The sequence below is a fragment of the Parasteatoda tepidariorum genome, chromosome 10 (assembly GCF_043381705.1).
Source record: "Parasteatoda tepidariorum isolate YZ-2023 chromosome 10, CAS_Ptep_4.0, whole genome shotgun sequence".
NCBI lineage: Eukaryota > Metazoa > Arthropoda > Arachnida > Araneae > Theridiidae > Parasteatoda > Parasteatoda tepidariorum.
The window spans coordinates 73,898,522-73,925,251 of NC_092213.1; the positions used below are offsets into that span (position 1 = coordinate 73,898,522).

Genomic DNA, 26,730 nt, shown 5'->3' on the forward strand with positions numbered 1-26,730 from the left:
ATGACTTTTATGGTTTGGGGTTGTCTTTTGGAATTACTTTTAGGATTTTTAAACGAGACTTTGCTGTATGTACTTGTAATTTTTAGAGATATCGCTAATTTGGCAGTCTTGGTTTGGCTATACTTTTTATTTCTGGTTTATTGTATTATAACGTGCATAAAATAATCTAAGTAGTTTTTATCTCACACGTGTTGTTTTGGCGGGCGAACGTTTTTTGAGTAATAATTTTACATGGCCACATATAAGAAAACACACGTTAGTCAAATGACGAGACCGCGCTCTCTAAATATAAGAAATGTGGGTACAATAAGAAAATTGATATCCCACATTTTAGTTAAATTATACATATATTAAATCAACTAAATAGTTTTTTTTATATTATTTGTTTTACATTTTTTTTTCTTCAAAATAAGTAGGCAGCTAATTATTAACTATCATTATTGGTTATGGACATTTAATTATCATTGACTAGAGACATCTAATTGTTAATTATTTGTATTGGTTATAGATATTTAAGTATTAATTATTATTGGTTAATGACACCTAATTATTAATTATTAGTATTGGTTGTAGACATCTAATTTTGAATTATTATTATCCTCACAATTGTTATAAAAAACGCTATTGAAGTTAAGTTTAAAAATTAAATTTAAAAATTGAATTTAAAGTACAATCCATAACATGTATTTTTTTTAACTGCTAACATATGTTTTAATAATGTTGCGTGACATGTATTAAAACATGGTGCAGTGTAACTTTTTGTGACAAAGAGACAGAGGGGTCAAAAATATTGACCTACAACTAGCTTAATATAAAATGTCATTTCTTTAAATCCATCTTATCGCCTCTGGCTGACGTAGATTTATAAACCAATAATAAATAAATAAATAAAATAGCGACTATATTCGGAAAAAATGCGAGGTTTCGCTAAAATAATCAGTTAATTTTTTTAAAAAAACAACCTTAAGTTTAAAAAACCTTTTTTCTAAAGTGTTAAGTACAACAAGTACTTAACACTTTACACACAATATTATTTGCGTGTTAAGTGTAAGAACAGCAGTTTGTTTTCAATGTATGTCCACTTGAACACTTGATGTATAAAAAATGATTAATTTTTATCAGATCTGAAAAGTTGATGGGCTATCATGCATAAATTAAAATATTTAGAATATTTGTATCAAATATTCTCTTATTTTTTAGGACGCATCAAAAACACTGAGCCTCTTTCTTGGGAAGAAGCACCCAACCATATTTTGACCGTTGTAGCCTATGACTGTGGGATGAAGCGATCAAAGCCGGCCACTGTCAACATCAAAGTGAACAGAGTCTGTCGAATAGGTTGGAAAGGTAAGACATTTACTCTTTTCATAGAAACGAGATAATTCGTTCTCTACACAAGGTTTTCCTACATTATTGCAGTGTATCTATCCAGTACGAAGTATTGCTGGATTTTTTTCCTATTCATGTTGGCAGCTATGCTTAGATTGAAAGATGATAATTCTGTTCATTCTTATTCCGTATAAGAAAATGTTACCCGATATTTTCACTGAAAATCTAAGGACAATATTTGATGCAATTATTAACATTTATTTATTTCATGGAATCTTTTTTTGCCGTTTACCACCGTTAATAAACAATTTTTTTTCTTTATCAGGAGTACGAGAACGAATAGAGTATACACCGGGTTCTGGTAGAAGACCCCTTTTCCCGGAAGCCAGACTGGAGTTGTGCGAAGTGCCCTGCAAACTGGATAGAGTGGCCGCCAAGGTATCTTTGGCCACTCGTCACATTGGCAAAGGATGTGATAGAGACACTTACTCCGTGGAATCTCAGAGAAAGCTCTGCGGTTAGTCCTTGTTCATTTTAACTTTTATCTTATGTCATTAACTTGATGCTTTAAATCCTCCATCTAATCCGAAGTAATTGAGTCGTAATTGATGATTCAGATTATCGGGTATTCAGATTTTTAGATTTATTAAAACTGATACTGCTTTAAAAGATAATAGAACACTTGTAATTCGAAGTAATTGAGAGAACAGGACCTGATTTATAAGGTCTGAGAGGTACAGGCCTAGGGCCTCCTAAATGTTACAAGTATATTCGTGTTTTTCCTTAAGAATTGCCTATTAGAAATAAAAATTAGCAAAAATTTTGATTAAGTATAATCTTAAATTTACTTATATATTGTATACTTCAGGGGTGATTGTAGCTTAACTCAAAAATCTTGAAATGAGTAAAATCATTAATGAAGCATTTCAAAAAATCAATGTGCTTATAAATTTAAATCAGTGATATTTTCAAAGCATGAAATAAATTATATGCAGCATAATTTAAATGAATAATTATGTATAAATATACTTTTATCTCTAATCACATTTATTATTCTACCAGGAAAAAAAAATATTTCCAAATTAAAGAGATGCCAAGTATAAATTTCTAGTTCTAATATTTTTAAATAAAATATACAAGAATTTTAATGCATAAATGTGATCGATGATTTCTTGAAACTTCTAGACCTTGGATTTCCGGATCGAGGTTACCGAAAAATCTGGAAATCCGGATTTTTTCCGGAGCACAATTATCTCAGATACTTATATTATGAAAAACTTATAAACTCTTCATAAACGACATACAAATTTGGTTTAAAGTGACAACCAGGGGACTCCTGACAGTTCTGTGCCTAGGGCCCAAGCTTTTCTACATCAAGCCTTGTGAGAGACGATATAGATAATTCAAAGTATCGGGAAATCAAATTTTTAGATCATGTTGCAATAAACTGCTGCTTTAAACTACAATAAAACCCTGCGCTAATTTGAATTATTACGAAATCAATAATTCTGATATTCTAAAAATTTAGAATTCCGAGATCTGTTGAAATAGACTGCTACTTTATAATCTAGTGTAGAACTCCATTCATTCGATGTAATTGAGACAGAATTGAATTCGAATCATCCGAAGTTCAGTTTCATTAGAACATTTGGATTAAACTGCTGATTCGAATTACTGTAAAACAAATTTCTGTTTGAATTACAGTTTGTGACAGGGCACTTAACACCATGGAAATCTCTGTGGTTTGTCCGTATTCATTGCTCTTCAGTGTTTTGAAATTGCTGCTTTAAACCTCGCTAATCCGAAGTAATTGTGACGGAAATAAGAAGGTAAAATTAGAAATTCTAATGCAACCCTCCTAATCGGAAGTAAATGACGGAATTGATAATTCGTATTATCAGGAATTCCGATTTTAGATCTAAATGAAATAAACTGTTGCTTTAAAATACAATTCAGATTAATTTATTATGTAAAAAGTGAACACCAAACAAACTATTCCAAACAAGCATAATGGTCCGTTGGAATAGATGGATTTTAAAATTCTACTTTATAACCTCGTGGCCATCGGTCTAATGAACTAAAATAGGTATAGAGTTCAAACTGCCATGAAAGTTATACGGCTTGTAGACTATAATGGTCCTTCCGGTATGCTATAAAAGGTGAAGAATCGCTATAAAATACTTTATCGCTTAACCGTGATTCCATTTGAAATTTTTTTATTCTTTTTTTTAGTGTCACTTAATGGGCAGCGTAAAATTCTAAACGTTTGTCCATTTCCTGAGTCTTTCTTTCCAACAAAAATTTAATAGACATGGATTTATAACAGTTATTTTAAAGAAACATGTTTATCGCAATGCAGTTCTAAAAAAATGTAACAGTTGCAATTAGCCGTTCTAAAATCACTGAAAATGGCTACTTGCTTTTAATTGTTCACAATGAATCCTTCCAATTCGAGCTTAACTGGTATCTCTTCAAATGAATAGAAGAGAAATGGTTGCTCTTGATTCTACAAACACTGTTTATCAGGCATTTTTTCATGCTTGAATGATAACGATCTCAAAATGATTGGACAGTTAATTTAGAAATTATAAGTGCAAAAAATACAAATTTGTGCTTGTACAAATTTTATCTGACATAGCCAACATTTTAATTATGACTTTTAGTTATTAAATCGAACTATGATTACGTACCTTTGTGATCTATGCTCACTGAATGTTGACAGACGCGCAGAGAGCTGCTATTCGGTCTAGCTATTATCAGTTATTTAATATATATTTCAAAAAAAAAAAAAATTGAAACGTCACAACATATCAAGTAAAGGGTTACAAAAACTGCATCTATTGATGTATGTCCTTGTCGTCCAATGGGCTGCATTAGTTTTCAGTTCCAGATAATATACGCTTCTTCAGACGAAGACGGTAGTTAGGAATAAGTTAATAATTAAAAAGAACACTAAAATACTTTAAATGCATGTAAAAACATTAAAAATGCAGGCTGGAAGAAATAAAATACCCAGTCTCAGGAAAACAATTAACACCTAAAAGTTCCAAAATTATCGTCTGCTTTTTTTTCTCTTTAAACTTTGGTCTTGTTGTTCTGTTTTTATATTACTGCTTATGTAAGCCTAAGACTCTTACAACTCTTTATTTGTGATTATGGTGTTGAAGTTGGTTTAACCAATAAAATTGATCTATTCGAAAGGCGTGCAGGCAAGCATAAGCATGAACTATACCTATTTCCCCAATGGGCCAAAAAAAAATTTATTGGTGTAAAAAATGGTTGAGTAGAAGCAATATATAATTGCTAAACGTATATATTAGGTTGATATTTTAATAATTGAAAGTAAAGTTTTGATATATGAAAATGGATTAATTTGCAAAAGAAGTGAACCTATCATGCACCATATTTTTAAGGCTTTTATTGGTTTTTGACGAACTGCAAAATCTCTCCAGTTATTCGGAGGTGAAAGTTAAGTTTATGATAAGCTCATTTATGACGAATTAATTTTAAAAACCATCAACCATTAGGAAGTACGAATATAAAAATAAATGACATAATAAAATAAATGGCAATGATTAACTTATTACATACTTTTAACTTATTATATGTATACATGGGTCTGAAACAAAAAGATGAAAATAAAATGAAGTTGAAAATAATTAAAGTTAGTTAGTGGTTATAAAAAAAGACGTTAAAATCTGAATGAGAATAAAGATTTTATCTTAAAAAGTATCTTTTATGACTTCATTATTTAATATCGAATGACATTTTCTCTATTCTCTACATTAATGCACAATTATCATTTACTATATTTTTCATTTGCACCATTTTTTATAATATTAAGTTAAATATATAAAGTTAAAGTAAAATATTTTTTTGTTAAATTGCATCATTAGCAGAATCTTATTAGAAAAAGCTTTTTTCTTTCCCTTCCTATTCTGCTCAGCAAGAATTTTTTTTTTTCTCCCGTATTAACCACATTTATGTAATAATATTAAGAAACTACTCTCCCTGCTAAATCGAAAGACTCAAAAATAAGTTCTTCGCAGTTTACCTACAACTAAATTAAATAAAGCACTAAAAGCTAAAATTAATACTTTTTTATTAAGAAACCAAGTTATTAATTTCTTCACTATTTAGAATACTTACATAATTTTTTTCCCTGTTGATACTATGAAAAATTTTTTTTTTCATTTTTATCCTTCAATGTTGCATTATGGTGAAGCTTCTTTGTGAAGTGTTTACATAATTTTCTTTTTTTAACTTCAAATATTTTCATAATGAAGTACCTGGATGAAAAGAGTCTATAATAATTATAACTTCCTTCGCTTTACTGATTTAATAAATTTCTTGAGAGTGGAATTAAAGGGAAGTAGCGGCATTGGTGCTTTTAAGCGATAAAGGGGCTGCATTTTATACCCCAAAGCGTAATTTAACTAAAAATGGGGCAATCTCTCTTTCAAGCTTTTAAAATGCTGAGAAGAAAAAAAAGAAGAAAAATTGTGCCAAGCCTGACATTGTTTGGCGGTGGAATTGCCTCTCCACTTGCTTTGAAACTCGAGAAGTGTACCTTAATGCACTTTGGCGGTAATTTTTGGAAACAAAACAGTGAAAAAAAAAAGGGATATTCTTTTCTCCGGAAAGGAAATTCGAATTTTCTATGGAAAGTGTTATCGGATACTCAGTTTTTAACTTTTTTATTTTTAAAGCAATTTCGATAAAATCGTCGCCAAGCTTGTTCTCGCCTGTGGTTTCTTTGATTGTCGCATAATAACACCTTTTATGCAATGGATTTTTTAGTTTTATGATAGAATATCTGGTTCTAGCGCCTAAAGTAAGGATAAATAACAGTTTTAAAGGAGCTTTTCAGCTTTAGTGTTAGTAGAAGTTTCGGTTTGCGTATGCGGTATTTATTTTTCGAATTAGTTTCTTGATAAAAGTTCGACTTCTCATTTTGAATATCCAGTTTCGTTGTCTATGCATTGGATATCTAGCTTCTTGTTTAAAAGGACATTACAAGATATTTAAGTTAAAATAAATAAAGTTAGCACATAATAAATTCCCCTTGTTTGCATTTCAGTAATGTTCTTTAAATTTTTCAAAGCTGAAAAAATAGCCATTTCAAAGTAGTTTGTAGTTGAGTTTTTCTAACATTTAATTTTCTAGGCTATTAGTTCGTTTTTTTTCCTTTCTACTCGTTATTTATATAGTTAAGTTTTTTTTCTTTCTACTCTTAATTTGATTTTCTTGTTTTGTAAAGGGTAGATAAATGAAAATTTATGCATTTTCAAATAAAGCTTTGCAAAAACCTTATAAATACTACTTTAGATGTATTATGTATGTAGATTTGTGTATGCAATATATTTTCCTATTAGTTTTCCGAGTAAGACTTATGTTTGTCTTCTCATTGTCGATATTCAGTTTCATTGTCTGTGTTCGTGGTTTTTAGCCTCTTCTTTAAATGGACATTACAAGTTAGTTTTTTCAATTTTTTTACCAAAAAATGAAAAAAAAAGGGTATCTTTTCCCCTCTCCCCTTTTTTTCAGCAGTTTTTAGTTTAGTTCTCTAACAGTCAAATTTCTGTTAACCTTGTCGCTATTTTCTTTTTTTCTTTCTTGTTTTATTTGAATTTTAATTGAACAAACACAGTTACGAGCTACAAGGATAGATAAATAAAAAAACTTGAGCATTATACAAATTAAATGTTGCGAAAACTTGTTTAAATACTTTTGTTCAATTTATCACATTTTAAGAATAACTCTTTGCAGTTTTCATAATGTATAAATTTATTAATTGTTTTTAAATATAATTCTGCTTTCTTATTTCTGATTTAATTTTAATTTACCTATCTAGGACTTTTTATTTTTTATTCTTTTAAATTTATAATTTAAAGAAAGCACTTTTTGCAATAAATTTTTATTAACGATTTACTATTACAAACACATAACAGTTACAACAATAGCATTCTGGACGCCCAGTAATTTTACAATAAACAACGTTAAATTTAAATTAAATGCTCTTTCTAAATTTTCTTAATTTGAATTTCTAATTCAAAGAGGGCATTTTCTAGAAATAGAGTAAACATAACCTCCAACAGTTAACTATTACACACTTACCACATTTGTAAAAACAGCATATATTATTCCCTAACAAGTCTACGAAGCCTTCAATTTAAAATGTTCTTTCTAAACTTTTCCGACTCAACATTTAGCCTTAAACTAAATTACGTATATTCTGTTTTTTTTAATCATTTAATTAATGATTTAGTAGTAAGTCCGAGTCTAGCAATCATCAAAATAAAACGAATTAATGAAAATATTTGATTTTCTTTTGATTGAATTTTCGATGTCACACAATTTTTAGTTCCTTTCTTTTAGCTCGCAATATCGAGGTTTGACTGTATTAAAAAAATGTTAAATCAGATGTTCTTTTCAAAACTGGATTTTACTCATATCGTCATTTTACCCCATATTACTTTTCAAACTCAATTAGCAGTATGCCATTTTGCTCTTTAGATAACAGTTAATAGTTACATACTCGCAACAGTCATAAAAATAGCGTTTAATTCGTTAACAGGCCCACAAAGAACAGTGTTCAATACCAATTGATTGATTTCTATGCTGGTTCGTTTGTTAACAAATGATTAAAATAGAANAGGCCCTGAAAGAACAGCTTTAAACTGAACTTAATTCTGTTATTTAATTATCTGAATAATTTTTTTTCAAATATTATATGCGATTCTAACTGTCATGGAAATGAAGTTAAAAAAAATTTGAAATTGTTAAAAAATATTCGATTTTTGATGTCTAGAAATTTCGATATCACGAAATTGATTGAGTCTACTTTCAAGTTTGTAGTAGCGAGGCTCGACTAAATTATTAAAATTGAATCACAGAAGTTTTTCTAAAAACTGTGGCTTTTAACCCGTATGGACTTTTGCGCCATTTTCATTATCGGCAAAGAGGCCACTCTCTAAAGGACTTAACAGTGACTATTACCAACTCACTACAGATCTCAGCCTTCCTTATCCTTCGAATTCGTTATTCCTTCGAAGAACAACCATAAATTTAACCTATAAACTTTCAACAGAACTTTTCCAATTCAACTTTTAGCGTAAGCTAAATTTTATTCCGTTTTTCTTTTAATTATTTAAATAATGATTTAGTATTGAGTCTGAGTCTAACAATCATTGAAATAAAGCAAAATAATGGAATCCATTAGCTCCGCCTCTTTTAATGGACACGAAAATAATTGGTACCCGTCGTCGTATTCAATGGTCTGTATTGTAACCATCGATTCGATCTTCTCCGCCCTTACGGCTTTTTTTTTCTTCTTTCTATTCTTTAACACTTCATGGTAAAGTAGGAGACATTCGAATAGAATGTGGATGTTCGAAACGGTACTGCGATTAGTCAAACGCTGTCGAATGTTTGTCGTCGACCCTCCTTTTTGTTCTTCCGCCTTATTTATGCCCTCCTATCACGTAGTGGTCAACCCAATCATCTCGGGTTCTGCTGAAACTCTGATGGGGTTTAATAAAGTTAGCTGATCGCGTGACCCCGTGGTTGATCATTAGATTAGGAATCCGATCTGTACCTTGATATCTTTATATTTTTTTTTATGGGGAGAAAAGCTATGTCACCATTTATATTGTGAAGTCTTCGTATTTTGATCGTGATGATTGTATGGCACGGCATGTAGTAATATTGTTTAGTTTAACCGTTCCGTAAAGAAAGTGCAACGTGCCTAGTTTTGTTTCGTATTCGAAACAACAAACGAAATCTTAAGCATATATTATCACCAAACGGATTAACGTTACGTTGGCTACCAAGGACTCCAAACTGAAAGAATCTAAATAAGATTTTATAAACATGTTTGCAAATTTCTGAAAGAATATTCTTTTTTCTCGGGTGGCCAACAAAGAGCTGAAACGGAGTTTAAGTGGGGCAGAAATGAAACGTTAAAAGCGAACAAATCATTTAAATTTACAGACTGGAGCAATATTTTTGTTTCACTTATGCTTGTTAATTTACACTGGTTAATAAAAATTTAGTTTCCTATCAACGAAGAGCGACCGGCTATGATTTTATATATTTATTTTCTAACCCTTTTCTTTGGTTTTTATACATATATTACGAGTGAATGTTAGAATAAAGGACTCAAATCTATTTCGAAAATACTGTACTTAACTGCTTTAAACTTTTACTTAAAATGATTTACCTACATAATGGCTTGAGAAAAAAACTTGCCTTTCATTTTTTTTCCGTAGTAGTTAGAAAATACTTGGTTTTACATTATAGTGCGTAAGCAAATAAAATGCTTGACTTTTTTTTTACATTATAGTTCATCGAACTTTGACATTTAATTCTCTATTTTAGGAAGGGAGGGAGTTTATTTATCCACTTTTTGTCCTTTCTCTTAACTTGACCGTCGCCAATACATCACGCCAGGCCGACCGCGTAAAATTTGCATAGTCCGCTTATATTTTCTGACTGACTTGTGGCTGCTTTTGCTTCTTTATTTGGCGAGGCACGAGTAGCTCATCACATTTGCAAGGGAAAATAAGCGTAGTATATCGTCTGCTCTATAATAAAGTTCGAAATTCATGACGTATGGCCAAGGATCTTCTATACCGCCCAATCGACTTTTTCTGCTGAGATTCATTGAAAGTTTTTTTGTTTATCGTTTGATTTTTTTTTTTATCGCTTGATTTTTTTTTGTTCTTATTTTATCTTCCAAACAATTTTGACGGCTCTGCTTTTTTATTTTCTGATTTATTCTGTTTTTATGGCACCCGTATCCCCGAAAGGGGAATGAAAATAGTGCGTGTCGTAAATATTCGTGTTGTTTTGTTGCTTTATTTTCTGTATATTTATGTCGGAAGAAAAAAGGAGTAAAAAAGAATCGATTGTTCTTGTATTCTATTCTGTTCTGTCGATACAAAATATATTGGCTAGAACTATCTTCCAGACAACATTTCAAGAGTTTTTATTGAATAAACATTGCTTCTTTTCGAAAAATATGTCATTGTTAGGACTGGGCGATATTAGAAAGTCTTGTGTTGTAGTTGCTTTTATATGCCAGTAGTTTATTTAGAATGAATCAAATAATAACTTTTAACAAGCCATTATAATCCTATAACTGAAACACAGTTGATATATGTGCTTGATGCAAAATGGCGCAGACTATTCTTTTTTAAGAAAGAGGCTATTTGATTTGTCATCTCACAAGAATGTTGAGTTGTCTTGTTTAATATTCGTACAATCGCCGTCGATAATAAGTCGCTGGGGTAATGTAACTGGCAATAATAATAATAATAATTAACAGGATGGGTTTTAACGTTAAAAACTTGTTAAAACCATCATTATAGTTTAAAAAATAATTATGCCCGTGATGTTTCTTTTTAAAGAAGAAGTCATTTGATCAAGACGATGAAAAGGAGTAGGATTAATAACAGGGTTGGGTTTTTGATGTCAAAAACTGGTTTAACTGACAATAACTGATTAAAACTGTCAGGAATTCAGATACGTTGTCTCAAAAGAATAATGCTCGTAATGTATTTTTAGTATATTTTAAACATGAAATTAATGTATGTGAATCAATGCTAACCTATAAATACTGTGTAAACATTTAGTTAACTATAATGGTAAAAAATTATAGTTTAGAATCGAAAAAATATCTTCTTATTTTCTTTCATTGTTTTAATTATTTATTTTTGTTTTTTTATTTTTGAGAGCTCGTGTCTTCCCAAGGAATTTTGAAACCGACTCGTTGAAATCTCTTCCTAGTGCAATTCTTTTAGTTTTCATGACGAAATGTTTAATTGTTGTTCTATTTCATTTGTCAGTTTACAATTGAATTAAATCCCATATAAAGCATAATAACATTGGATTAATTTATTAACAGAATTATCTATAAAAAATGGATGAAAAAAAATTTAATTAAAATAGGAAGGGACTTAGAAGAATCAAGTTTTTGCGACACACGGTTTTTAACGCGGCGGTTTTATTTTGGGTTAAAACTGTTAAAAACTGTAGCATGTGAAACATATAAGAAACTTTTAGTCCTGGAAAAAAAAAACTACAATTTTAAAAAACTTTTATAGGAGTCTTTAGTTATTGATTTTTTTTCTACGTATTTAATGTGAGTTAAAATAAAATTAAAATTTGTCTTCTTTTCTTCGGAATTAACTCGAACGATAAGTGGTTTAAGTGTTTGTGTACTATTAGATCATTTTCATCTACATAAAAAAGTGGTGCCGAAGAACACGAATTTTCGCCAACAACGTACAACTAAATATGATTATTGCACTTACATGTTTGATAAACCATTAAAGTAACAAAAGTGTACAACCGATCTAACAACAAACCATGGTACTACTATATCTTAAAGCATTAATTTCATTCTTTTAAAAGGAATTTTAACTTCTTAATATAGTAATTCCCATTAAATATGCACTGACTACAGTATGAAACGATTTGGCGGATTTTGCGCCAACTTTTCTGGGGGGGGGGGATTTTTTTACCAGCAACGAGATAGATCTGAAGTTTAAAAACGAATCTTATAAAATTCAATCAATTTAACAGGATAACAGAAAGAAAGGGGGAAAAAAAACTGAGAGATTTTTTATACGCTCTATTTAAAACTGATTTGATTAATTAAAATCGATCAGCAATGGATGGCAATTACAAACCAGTCGTTTTTCAACATTATAACGAAGTAGTCATCCCATTAATGTCTCCGCGTCAAATTTTTTTTTACGGATATCATATTAGGCCGTTTTTTTATTATCTGCCCCCTCCCCAACGCATTTAGTCTAGTTAGACCCCCCCCCCCTAGATCCATTTTAGTATCGATCTTTCCTGATATGTCCTAACCACCTGTTTCCATTTGCTGTACTTGAGCGAAAACACTTTATATGCTAATGAAACTTATAATTAAAGCTCAAGTTAAGCAATAAAAAAAAGCCTAGTGCTAACTTTTTTTTTAAAAAATATATTATTTATATTTAATGTTAAGAGGGGGGGGAAAATCTTATTTCACTGTAGAATATCCAAAACGATTATTTAAAGGCGATTTTTATTAGCTTAACAAATGTGCGTGAGTCTGAGTCTAACAATCANCCTTATAAACGATAAAGAAGTGCAAATATTTCATTCTGTATCTACACACATTTTTTCAATAAATATTTTAAGTAAGATTTGTACATCTTAGTCAATTTATTTAATATCTTTCTTTAGCAAAACATATATATTTTCAAATTTATAAATTGATTTAAATCAATATGCGTATGAAGTCTTGATAGAAATCTGACTTTCTGTGCCTTAAAGTAAATGAAATTCAAAAATACTATATCGCGATACATCGCTATATCGCGATGCAAAACTGACGATATATCACGATATATAATTTCTAATATCGCCCAGTCCTAGTTTTAACGTTAAGAACTGGTTAAAACCGTTATTATGGTTTTAAAAAAAAATTATGCCCGTGATGTTTCTTTTTAAAAAAGAAGTCATTTGATCAAGAGGATGAAAAGGAGTAGGATTAATAGCAGGGTTGGGTTTTTGACGTCAAAAACTGGTTAAACTGACAGTAACTGATTAAAACTGTCAGGAACTCAGATACGTTGTCTCAAAATAATAATGCTCGTAATGTATTTATATTTTAAACATGAAATTAATGTATGTAAATCAATGCTAACCTATAAATACTGTGTAAACATTTAGTTTACTATAATGGTAAAAAATTATAGTTTAGAATAGAAAAAATATCTTCTTATTTTCTTTCATTGTTTTAATTATTTATTTTTGTTTTTTAATTTTTGAGAGCTCGTGTTTTCCCAAGGAATTTTGAAACCGACTCGTTGAAATCTCTTCCTAGTGTAATTCTTTTAGCTTTCATGACGAAATGTTTAGTTGTTGTTCTATTTTATTTGTCAGTTTACAATTGAGTTAAATCCCACGTAAAAGATTATAACATTGGATTAATTTATGAACAGAATTATCTATAAAAAATAGATGGAAGAAAAATGTAATTAAAATAGGAAGGGACTTAGAAGAATCAAGTTTTTGCGACACACGGTTTTATTTTGGGTTAAAAATGTTAAAAACTGTAGCATGTGAAACATATAAGAAACTGGGAAGAAAAAAAAAATTTTGAAAACTTTTATAAGAGTCTTTAGTAACAGTTTTATGTGAGTTAAAATAAAATTAAAATTTTTCTTCTTTCCACCGGTATTAACTCGAGAACGATAAATGGTTTAAGTATTTGTGTACTATTAGACCATTTTCGTCTACATTAAAAAGTGGTGCCAAAGAACACGCATTTTCGCCAACAACGTTCAACTAAATATGATTATTACCAAATACATGTTTGATAAACCATCAAAGTAACAACCGATCTAACAACAAACCATGGTACTACTATATTTTAAAGCATTAATTTCATTCTTTTAAAAGGAATTTTAACGTTTTAATATAGTAATTCCTATTAAGTATGCACTGGCTACAGTATTAAACGATTTGGCTGATTATGCGCCTACTTTTCTAGTGGGGGGGGGAGATTTTTTTACCAGCAACGAGACTTAGGTCTGATGTTTAAAAACGAATCTTATAAAATTCAATCAATTTAACAAGATAACAGAAAGAAAGAAGAAAAAGAAACTGGGAAATTTTTTGTACTCGCTTTATAAAACTGATTTGATTAATTAAAATCGATCAGCAATGGATAGCAATTACAAACCAGTCGTTTTTCAACATTATAACGAAGTAGTCAACCCATTAATGTCTCCACGTCAAATTTTTTTTACGGATATCATATTAGGCGGTTTTTTATTATCTGCCCCCTCCCCAACTCATTTAGTCTAGTTAGCCTCCCCCCCCCCTCCGGATTCATTTTAGTATCGATCTTTCATGATATGTCCTAACCACCTGTTTCCATCTGCTGTACTTGAGTGAAAACGCTTTATATGCTAATGAAACTTATAATTAAAGCTCAAGTTAAGCAATAAAAAAAAAAGCCTAGTGCTAACTTTTTTTAAAAAAAATATATATTATTTATATTTAATGTTAAGAGTGGGGAAAAAATCTTATTTCACTGTAGAAGATCCAAAACGATTATTTAAAGGCGACTTTTATTGGCTTAACAAATGTGCGCTAGGTACTTAGAATCTGTGCGTTACGATGTAGTTTTTTGCTTTTAGTTGCGCATTACGTAACAAGACCTGATGTAAAATTCCCTTTATGCCTTAGAATTAAAAAGTAAGATAAACAAAAAAAATTTTTTTTTTTTTACTTGCTTATCTGTTTGTGTTTTTAAGCTTTGAATTTAATGCTCTCAGAAGAGAAATTCGATTTAATAAAAACTTTTTAGTTTCTAATCTAGTATGCACACTCTAGTATAATCGGCGAGTTAAAATTTTTCATGTATTATGGAATTAATCTAACTATTTTTCGTATTTTTTTTTTTTTTTNTTTTTTTTTTTTTTTTTTTTTTTTTTTTTTTTTTAAGAAAGAGTAAAAGTTTTACAAAATTAAAAAAAAAATTTATATATCCAATATGAACGACAAAATGAGAGCGCAAAGCAGACAGTCGTTAAAATTATATAAGACATGTTTACATTTTGTTTAGAAACTAATTAAGTTGTTAGTATTGGAGGAAAGATTGAAGAATTTTATTTTATTTTATAACCGACGTTGAACATCCGACCCCATTCTAAGTTTCCGACTATCAATGTTCAACTCCTCAGCTTGTAAATTTAAACCCAACCTAAAAAACAAGGAAGCTCCTAGATCAAGCATTAGGACAAACAACCCTTCGTGGAGGACGTTTTGATAGTACTAACCCACATTTGCGTTGCGTGGAAAGGAAAATCACGAAAACCTCTCACAGTTATCCCGACGGTAAAGGGATTCTAACACATGATCCGTCTTCCACTGAGGATATTTTACGTCAGCACTGTGGTTTGTGTGGACCGGAAGCAGAATTTGTACCAACCAGCCACCGCTGGGATTCGAACCTGGCCCACCTCATTGCGAACGCCATCCCCTGAGCCACCGTGGTTCACGATTGTAGAATTAGAATATTGAATTACAGTTGTATGATGCATTCATTCAGCTTAGTTACCATTAAAGTTTATAGGCTGTACAAATTCGCCAAATGATAAAAGTTTAACTTGAATTGACTAAAGACGATGTAGGGAATGAAATATTTTTTTTCTCACTTAAAAATATGTCTCTGTGTGACCTACTTATTTATTTTATTTATATTTATTTTTAAAAAAAAATATTTTAAAATATTCAAAAGGAAAAAAATAAAATTTTTCCACACTCGCATTTTTACAATCATTTTCTAATATCTTTTTTTTTTTTTATTTATTTAAGGGTAAATTTTTGTTTTAAATAAAATGTCTAGAAACTTTGGCTTTCAAATATTTCAGTCTGGTGGCTATTTGCTTAAATAAAACTACCATTTTAAGTTATAAAAAAGTAGAATGCTGTTTGCTTTATGAAAACAGATGAATTTTTTTTTTGTAAGTTCATTATGCATTTTTAAATTCTTATAAACGATTCTACTAACTGTATTTTTATCACTTGTTTGGCAATAACTTGTGAAATATTATATTTCGTGAGTTTTTTACTTAACAAACTGCAATTTTAATTTAGTTTTAAAAAAATTTATATTAATAACTCACCGTTCGCTTTGTAATATTGTATTATTTTTCTTAGTTGATTATGTGTTTTTAAATTCAGAAGAACGATTCTACAAAATATATTCTGACCACTCGTTTGGATTTTTTGTTTCACTAAATTTTTGCCTACTAAATTTATACTGCAAAAAGTTTAAAAAGTTCTACTTTTAAAAAAAGAGGGGGTGGGGTAGAAAATATTGGCGTGTCACACTCGCTGCCTTGGTTTGTTTGAATTATTTTCATTTCAAATTCTGATTCAAAATTTTAATTTACGCTTTTCCCCAGCTATATTTCACAGAACATTCAAATTTAGCGCTTCTTCTTTTTTGTTTTTATTTCCACATCGGACATTTTCTAGACAAAAATTCGGCCACAAAATATAATATGAAAGCCTAAATAAATGTCTTTCAAACACGCAATGAGGAAAGACAGACTATCGCGTGGCACTTAGCTGTCAAAGAAACTGAGAAAAAAAAAGTAATAAAGAATAAATTGGTGGTCTTATGAGGTTGAAGGCGTAAAATTGCGATGAAAAAAAGGGACTTAGAAAGAGGCATGAAGCGGGGGAGTACATCCCAGCGGGGGTGTTCGAAGAGGAAGTTTTGACATGCCGGCCCATGGTGAGCTTTTCATATCCATCATCTTTCAACTTCGACTTCTGGTTTGTTGTTCAGCAAGGTGTGTGTATATAAGGGTAATTTGTGGTACCTTACACCATTATAATAGAAAGTTTTCGACTTATTTTTTATTCTATGATTTTATTCTTTCTTTTGTTTGAATGAAATGGTAATAAGAGCAATTTTCCTTTGAGCTTCAAGTATTTTTTTTTTCTTTTTAAGATAAATGAAAGAAATAAAACACATGGAGCTTTTGGGCCTAATTTACTTTATTTATTACAATCAAATTATAATTTCTCCAGAATTTTTTTTTTCTTTTAGTGCGTAAGGCGAATTATTAAGTAACAAAAAGAGGTGCTAATCAAAATTAATGGAAACAGGACTGGGCTTAGGTTTGGTCCTAAGCTGTTTAAGGTAGTCCCTTACTTATATGTTCGACGCCGTTTTCCCTACACCAAGAGCAAACTGCTATTGTTATTTTTATTGCTGATTATTAAACATTAAATTAGTTGGATTTGATAATGTTACTTAGTTGTTGAATATATTATTTACGTGGAAACTTAAATATAGTTAAGAAGTATATTGATTGTAATGAGTCTATAACGTAGAATTTTTTTCTGTTATTGTGCAACGCAAATTTTGATTCTTTGAAAGAAAAAAAAGTACGGTTTAGTTCCGTCTAAAAGTGCTCCATGAAGGCTAGCTTGTCCCAATACTTGATCCAGGAGTTTCCTTGTCTTCTAGATTGGGTTCAAAATTGCAAGGCTATGGAAGGTAAACTCAGAATCGGGTTGACTGTTCAAGGTTATAAAATAAAGTAAAAAGAAAAAACATTGTACGAAACCAACCATGTCCTACGAAGCTCTTTCTCAAAAAAATGAAAATAAAAATTCTGCTGTTTTAAGCGCCTTAAACTTGAGGGAAAGAACTGTATATACCACCTTGCCGAAACGAATTATTTGGTCTTTAGAATGGAGAAATAATTTAAATATTGTACAAAATCAGTTAATAATTTTAAATTTTTGCGAAAATTTTTATGCCTAAATAATGGAGTGTTGAGGTAACTTTAATTTTGTAAAAATTTGGTCGCAAATTGCAGAATTAGCATAGAGGGGCTTTGGCTGAAGATAGATTGAACTTCATCTAATAGTCACAAATAACAGTTGCAAAATTACAGCTGTTATGAAAATAGCATATTGGACAGAAGAGGCCTTTTTTTAAGTGGCGACAGAGCCTTCTAAAAACACCCTTAAACTTTTTTATTAACTTACTTTATAAAGAAGGCAAGGTTGGCAAGTTTCTGCCGAGATGGTTAAAACCACTGGTAGCAGGGATGAGATTCTTCCGCGGATTCGCGGATTTCCGCTTTTTTTCAGATTTTTCCATTTTTCCCGCTGATTTCCGCGGAAATTTTTTTTTTGCACAAGTTAAAATATTTTATGAGGAATTTAATTTTCCACGGAGCGAAATTACTGAAGTCTTTATTCCACCCTCTGAAGTTTCTCTAAAAATCATTTCCTTGGGATAAAACTGGTTGATCTTTATACAGGGATGAGATTCTTTTTGTCTCTCGAATTTCAACCTTTTTATCAAAAACTCCGATTCTCTAAAAGTTTCGTTTTTTTAATAAATATCTCGCTTTTTTTTAAAAATTCAGTCATTGAAGTAAAATAATTATATTTATTTACGATTTTCAAAGATAAACTGAAAATTCAAACTACGTCCTAGCTGCTAACCCTTCCGCATTTTTACTTACATTTGCTGTTTTCTCCGATTTCACGCACAGAAAATAAGATTTTCCGTATTTTTTATCCGTCGGCGGGATAGCTCGTATTTTCGTAATTCAGACGTCGCTGCTTCTTGTATTCTGGCGTGAAAACAAACAAAAAAATAGAAAAAAAAATATAGGTGGATTTGCGGTGAAAATATTTATTTGCTCATTCAATTAATCTTGTAAATTTTTATTTATTATGTCTAAACAAAAACAATACAAACAAGCCTTTTAGAAATCACAAGTCCAGACTCTGCAAATATCTCGATTTTTATTCACGCGATTTTAATATCAATCATCGATTTTCGTATTTACCTGATTTAAAAGTTGCGCATTGCGATTCTTATTTACGCTATTTAAATATCGTACATTATGATTCTTATTTACGAGATTTAAAAATCCAATATCGTGTTTTGTATTTATGCATTTTTAAAATCGCGATTTTATTATCAAACATCGATTTTCGTATTTACCTGATTTAAAAGTTGAACGTTGCGATTCTTATTCAGGCGATTTAAATATTGTACATTGCGATTCTTACTTACGAGATTTAAAAAATCAATATCGCGATTTGTATTTACGAGCTTTTAAAGCCCTATGTAGCAATTCGTATTCACGTGAGCTTAAAATCCAATATCGTGATTCGTTTTTGTGGTTGTAATATCGCGCGATTTAAAAATTATGCATCGTGATCAAAAAATTAAAAAATCATGATTTGTATTTGCGCATTTTTTAAATTCGATGTAGAGTTTCAAATTCACGTGATTTAAAAGCCTCATATCGGGATTTATTATCACATGGTTGACAAGTTTAAAAATCGCACCTTTTTTGTCAAATTTTTTGCTTATATATAATTTTTTTTTTCTTGGATTTCCTCTTTTTTACTTTCTGACTACTCTCATCCCTGTGGTAGAAACCGGTTAAAACTGGCATGGCAGAAACCCTTTTCTGCCACATTTGTGGCAGAAACTGGCAGAAATTTAGAAAATGACATAAATGTTAAGTACTGAGATTGACATACAATGGATAATTCATAGAAGAAAAAACATTTAAATGTTAAACAAAGTGATCAGTGAAATTGCTGTTTACATTTATGAATCAGTGAATCTAACCAATTATATTACCTCTTACATTCAGCAAAGACTAAAACTGTTACTGTTATAATAATTGGATTGTTGCCATGCAAATTATGTCTTGAAAAGAAAAAAAAAACTATTTGAAAGTAGCTTTATTCAGTCACATTAAGAGTTAAATGATAATAATTACTGAATTTCAGAGTTTAATATAATAAACTAAAATTTGGTATTTATATTTATTATTACATTACTTTATTCTTTATTTAATATAAATATTTGATGTACTGCACTGCACTCTTTATATTTAATGTAAACAAAATAATATATATTTACAAACAATGAATTAAAAAGTTTGCTACAGTTACATTTTTCAGTTTTCTTAAACAAAATGTCATTAAGCAATTAGCAGAACTAATATAGAAGTTTTTTTAGTTCCTGCCAGTTTTTGCTGGTTTTTACCGGTTACAACCAGTTTCTGCCACTGGCATGGCAAAAACCAGTTTCTGCCGGCAAAAAGCCAACTCTGAAATAAAGGGATGTTTTATTAAGAAATTTAGATTAATTAACACAATTTTGGAACATGCTGATTTATTTCGATTAATCCCTTGTGTACCATATTCCGTAGATTATACTCACCTTGATGCCGACCGGCCTGTGTGGGGGTCAGGGAACTGCCCTTGCATCAGAAAGGTTCTGAGTTAGAATCCCGGGCAAGGCATGGATGTTTTTTCATTCTCTGTACTATCTGTCCTTACTGTGGGAGCAACGTTGGCCCACCTAATATGGTGACCCTGGAAAAGTAGCCAACAATCTTTCAGATGCCTGTATGACGTAGGTCATTCCCCAGGAGGGCATTGGGAAAAAAAATACTCACCTTGATAAAATTACTACTACAAATAAAAAATAATGCAAAATAATAATGAAACTAACTACACAAAATTATTATTTATCTTTTTTGTCATATTCACCTTACATTTTTTAATACTATCTTGTATTATTTTTGCTGCTTATAAATGTTTTTTTTCTTCTTCACTCAAAGACTTGTGTGAAACGAAGCAAGTTCAAAATTCACAAATTGTTTGTCTGTCATTTTTCAAAAAGCAGTAAAATAAATCAAAGAAAACGTTTGATATTTGTTTGAAGATCTGTTACATTATTTATCATGAGTTAGTTTCCTTCCCTGTTTTATTATTTTCCGTTCTGATTCGAGTGTAATATAATATCACCGTTTAAAATAATGCTTATTTTTAAGAGATAACTCGCTAAAATCGTATTTTCATGGCCTATAATCGTAACTTTCATAACGATCATTTTTTCCCGCATGATTTACCGTTTAAAAGAGCAGGCTATCTATTTCCCATTTTTCTCTGGGCTTCTATTAAAATTTATAATAAATTTTTTTTATTCGTTTCCTTATAGCCGATTTCTCGCGTTTTTTGCATATTTCATTATGTGCTTGAAAATATAATAAAACGGCAATATATTTCCTGTATTGAAAATAAAAATTGTTTTCATGTAATATACGGATATTTATAATATTTGAGGATTTTGTTGTCCAGAATTTGTTTTTAACCCATTTGGGTTAAATGGGGCAGAAAGAAACTTATATAAACCCTTTTAAAATTATTTTTTTATCTCTATATATATAGCATTAAATTTATTACTTTTGTTTAAAAAAATATAAGATAGGTTTTTTATTAAGTTTTTTCTTTCTTTTCTTTTGTTTCTTTCTTTTTAAATGCTTATTTGTTTGCGGGAGATCTTCGTTGTAATATTTACTTTATTTTTATATTTTTACAAAATTTTATATAATTCCGAAATTTAGGCTACACGTTTCGGTACCTGATAAATAGAATAAGTTGTTTTAGCGCATACTGTTACTTGAATAGTTATGTAACTTTTTGAGAGTTAAAAGTTAAAGTTTTTCTTAAACTAGTTTCTTTTTAACTCTTAAAACATATTTTTAGCGATTTTGGACCAATTTCTGCACGGTTATTAATACGTAATTATTAAAAAAAAAAANAAAAAAAAAAAAAAAAAAAAAAAACTTCATCCTTACCCTTTATGAATTCAATCTACGTAGGTATATAAAGGTACTTAAAGTACTTTTCTGTGCCACAAACAATGAAATTCGCTGGTAAAAGATACGAAACTTTGAGTTCTACACCAGCTTGAGTGCTTCACCATATCTTGTTTTTAAGTTAGATTGTAAAATTTGTAAACAAATGAGAATAAAACATATAAAGCTTCTAAAATGGTATACTAAGTTCTATTCATAAGCCATATGGCATGATAGCAGTTTGCTTAAGATTTTTTTTCCTTCTGATTTTAACTTTTTTTGCAATTACATCTAACAATTACATTGTAACAAAATTTGGTGAACAGTTGTCACCATTTTTGGTGAAAAACCAAAATTAAACCAATTTTTTTTACAGTTCATGTAGTCACATTTTTATTTACATTCTCACTGTTATAGTTATATTTATTTATTACTTTTTTTCTTTGGTTTCTGTTTCATACCTGCCAACTTTCAATACGTTCCATTATGATTTTTCCCTGTGGTAGTAAAATGGAATTAAAATTTCACTTTTAAGCAGAAAAGTACATTGTATTTGAAAAAGCTTAAACTGACAACCATGATAGTAACACTTATTAATATATATGCTTAATTTTTTTTTAAGAATAGTGGAGATCAAAATCATTTAAAAATTAAGTTTATAAAAGAAAAAAATAGTATATATTTACTACCACTTTAAATATAAAAATAAAATTTTACGCCAAATGCGTAAAAGTTGGCAGGTATGCTGTTTCATGTGCAGTCAAATCAATTTAATGGCTTCATTGCAAAAACATTTGGTTTAAAAACAAACACATTTTTAGTTATATTACTTACTTATACAACCCTGCAACTCAGCTCACCGTGAGCCTTGCTTCCCGAACAATATCATTCCAAATTTTCCTACTTTTGTCTTCCAATTTGCTGATTTTTCACCTTCAAGGTGATTAGAACTTTGGTATCGTCCAACCATCTCTTTTTTTCAGTCTCCCTTTTGATCTCGAGTTCAAAGGTTTCCAATTTATAAGTTTTCTTAGATTTCTATTATCATTTTATCTTTCAATGTGCCTCTGCCATGCCAAACGTCTGTATTTAATAAATCGAATTATGTTTTTTCCTCTGATTAAATGGTCAAGTTCATTATTGTTTCTTATTCTCTACTGTGTATTATCCCCAAATTGTTCTCAAAATGTTCTCTTCGAAGATTAGTAGGTTAGATTCGTCTTTATTTGTCCAAGTTTCACTGCCATACTTAACTATCGGTCGGATAATTGTTTTATAAATCTTCAACTTGATCTTCGGACTATTACTTTCTTCCTTAAATAATGAGATCTTCAACTTATATTGGCGCTAATTCTTTTAAACAATCGTTATTTTGTCAATTTTATGTAATTTTTTGCATGATGACTACACTTTTGCACTTAAATGTATTTAGTTTACGTTAACATAAATGGTGGTATTTATGCACCAAAATTTTTTACTGTGTACAGAACAAGAATCGTAATTAATTACCTTCCGCTGAAAGCGTCGCAAGTTCCGCCAAAGCACAGCGTTATCCAACTTCATTAAAACACAATATCGATTGTTATACATTCCATCGTTCTCTCAAAAATAGACCTAGTCATGTATGTCTTGAGTCCCATTTATTAAGGACGGAAGTTTAATTTTGATTAATTTTACCACCCAGATTTTCCAGAGCTTGATAAAAGGATCGATTTTCCAACCAGTGGGTTGCTGCCAAAATGCTAGTTTTCTAAGTACAATTTTAATGCCTTTTCGAACGCGAAGCAGCGTTCTGTAACATTCCGGCCTGTCTCAATTAGTTAATACCGTTAAAACAGTTTCATTGTTTTGAATTTTGGGAATCGAGTTAGGCCTTGTTTGGAGATTTCCCTGTAGCCATTTCCCCTCATGGTTATGAAACGGAACTTGAAGACAGCTTCCGTTGCATATGTTGTGAAAGCTCATTGTTTAAATGGGATTAATTGAATAAAGTTGGACAGAGAGAGCTGGAAGATTGACTGTCCTATTTACTCATCAGCTTCCATTATTCGATTTGATTGTTGCAAAATCCTTCTTGCATTAAAATATGCGATGGAAATTCATTACTTGTCTTATAAATCAGTGTTTTAAATCTTCATGAGTTCCCGGTACTTTATTACGTTAAATTCATATTTTAAATTTATTAAAAGAAACGTAATGATGAAAAGGGATCTAAATAAATAAAAATCAATTTTAGGAATTTAGCAGTAAACGCGAAAGCTAGGAAGTTAGCAGGTTTTGAAGAACGAAATTGCAATTGTACCATTGCATTTCGAACTATTGGCGAGCACATGTGTAATACACTGAAAAAAAGAAAGGGAGGAGAAAACATGAAGAAGATACGTTTTTATTAAACACTAATTTCATTTTTACATAAGTGTAAACAAGAATTTCTCTATGGTAAAAGATTTATTATTTTAAGTAAAGTATGCGTTTTTAATTTTTTCATGAATGTAAAGAAGCAAATATTTTTAATTAAATGTTATATTTATTTAAAATATTTGAGAAATCTGCCCACGCACGCTTTGCACACAGCTTAATCTAGTTTCATTTTAATGTTGTTGTTCTCTAACGTTTGAATATGTATTGAAATAATCCACATATATTGTAATTTTTCTTTTTTAAATGTTTTTATGTATGTCTTTTTCTTTTTNTTTTTTTTTTTTAAAAAAAAAAAAAAAAAAAAAAAAAAAAAAAAAAAAAAACTAAAGTAAGAAATTAGCATTTTTTTTAAGCGTAATGTGATATCTTGACTTTGCCGAAATGTATTTTTGCACTCAGAATTCACAGGGGGAAAAATACTTTACATTCGTCGTTGTTTCAGGCATAATTATCATTGTTAAGTATTCGAAACGATTGTTTAAATTGATATCCATTTTTTATTTTCTTATAATTTTTAAAATTCGAATTCTACAATGAGATATTTATTTATTCGAGACTTACGCAAGTTAATTTCCAAATATGCATTACAATTCGTAGGCAGTTTTTTAATTTAAATCCTTTTATAATTATTTCTAATATTTATCTATTTATTTTAAACATTAAAGTCGCGCTTTCTTAAAAAAAAGAGCCTTATCGTTGATTGTATTTGACCGCCTCTAATTTTATTTTCGAAATAAAGTAAATTCAAAATGGTTACAAAAACTTTGTGCCGATTACGAAAGTTTTATTACTTTTCAATTTAGACTAATAGCATCAGCCTTGGACGATAAATGTAGACGTTGCATAATATCCCATGAGGGAATGGGAAATGTAGAAAGAATAAAACATTTATTTCGAATTCAAGAGATGAGAAAAAAAAAAGTAAAGGCTTATTCTTTTTCTTATTAGAAACAACTTATTTCAGAAAATAAAAAAATAAAATACTAGTAGAAAGAAGAGATATCGACTTCTTTTTCCCCTAATGCCGGAGAGTGATGTTTTCCGTTGCTAAGGTGAGCAGGTAGATGATTTGACCTTGAGGCTGCCGTTACGGAAGAACCCTCTCCGTAATACCTGTCCCGTTCTCCTAACGATCGATCTTATGAGTGAAAAATTCCAAATTCTTCTCGTCTGCTTCCATTTTTTAAAAAATAAAAGTTATCGCCTGCCAAATACTGCGGAGCACAAATAAATAAAAATTCTTCGCTTCACTGCAGTTTTCGTACATTGCGCTTTCAATATTTTTAATATTATCGTTTGCAGAATCTGTTCCATGGCGAAAACAAAAAAAGAAGGAATTCTAGAATATGAGCTTTGAATAATACTTAAAAGTGAAAAATTTGCAGAAGAAATCCATTAAGAAAATTTTGAAAGCTTTTTCTTGCATAGCATGTGGTTTTAGAATATCTCATATCGAACCTTCGTGCAAAGTGTGCTAAAAAAACATCACCTTATATTTATTTTTTTTTTTTAAATATCGCTGTAAAATGCATTTGCATGCATGAATGTCAAATAAATACTTTGCTTTTAGTGTATTTTTATGAAATGAAATATTCTGATATTATGTGCCCAGTATTTTACAAGAATAAACCTTTTTTTTTTACTAATTAAATATTCTAACTATAATTAATTTCTTAACTAATTAGTATTTTTCGTGATCAATATTCAAACTAAGAATTATTGCTGCGATTTTCGTCATCCAGAAAAATTATTTCCGTCCCATTATTTACGTTTTATAAAACATTCTTGTTTCAGCTTTTTGCTTCGTAAACCTTACAAAAGGAAAAACGAATGAGCCTATGATAATCATCTTGATAATTTCTTCCAAAATATGCTTTTTGTTGATGTTTCATCTGATGTCTCATATTTTTAATTTGTTTCACATTTAACTGGTAATGTGTATGTACTTCCTTAATTAACAATGCACTTTTGATTTCAAATTGTGTTCGATTTTCTGAAACTTTTTTTATTTTATTTTTCATCAGACTAAAGGCAAGATTATTGATCCCTCTTTATTACCTCTTTAAATAATGATTAGCTCTCCTAAGTTCTTAACCAATCTCGAAAAAGAATCACTACTGATTGCTTTACACAGGCTATACTAGATTGTGGTGATTATTTTTTGTGTAACAAAAGAACAAACAAGAAAAAAAGGAAATTAGTTTAGTTAAGTCTGCTCATCAATTATGTTTTTAACATTTTTCAAACTTTTTGTTTTTTTGTACTGATTTTAGTTTTCCCCCCATTGAAATGACGCTATACAAGCTTAAAAATCACCATCGAATAACTCTAATACATATTGTGATGATTATGTTAAAATGTGGTGTAACTACCACTATAAATATTGAATACCAATTCACTAGTATATAAGACATGTTAACTTGATTCTATCTGGAGGTATCTTTTGATAGATTGGCATGGTCGATATAAACATTTTACCATAATGTTGACCTGTGGACGTGATATGAACTTGCCAACATCAATGGATGGTCCACATTAAACAGTTGATTTGCCTAAAAATATAGTGCTTTAAAATAATAATAATAATTATAATAATAATAACTGGTAAAATGTCTCCCAGCCAAAAAAAAAAAAAAAAAAAAAAAAAAAAAAAAAAAAAAAAAAAAAAAAAAAAAAAAAAAAAAAAAAAAAAAATTTTTTTTTTTTTTTTTTTTTTTTTTTTTTTTTTTTTTTTTTTTTTTTTTTTTTTTTTTTTTTTTTTTTT

The 26,730-nt window shown here is 29.8% G+C and overlaps 1 protein-coding gene across 2 annotated transcripts in view; it reads left to right on the forward strand.

Moving 5' to 3' along the window:
- The window catches only part of LOC107445248 (calsyntenin-1), a 229,905-nt gene that overhangs the window by 178,431 nt on the left and 24,744 nt on the right, over positions 1–26,730 (forward strand). For both annotated transcript variants that reach the window (XM_071186415.1, XM_071186417.1), the window contains exons 5-6: positions 1,201–1,347; positions 1,655–1,846. In XM_071186415.1, the coding sequence (XP_071042516.1) occupies positions 1,201–1,347; positions 1,655–1,846 (339 nt within the window). The remainder of the gene's footprint in view (positions 1–1,200; positions 1,348–1,654; positions 1,847–26,730) is intronic.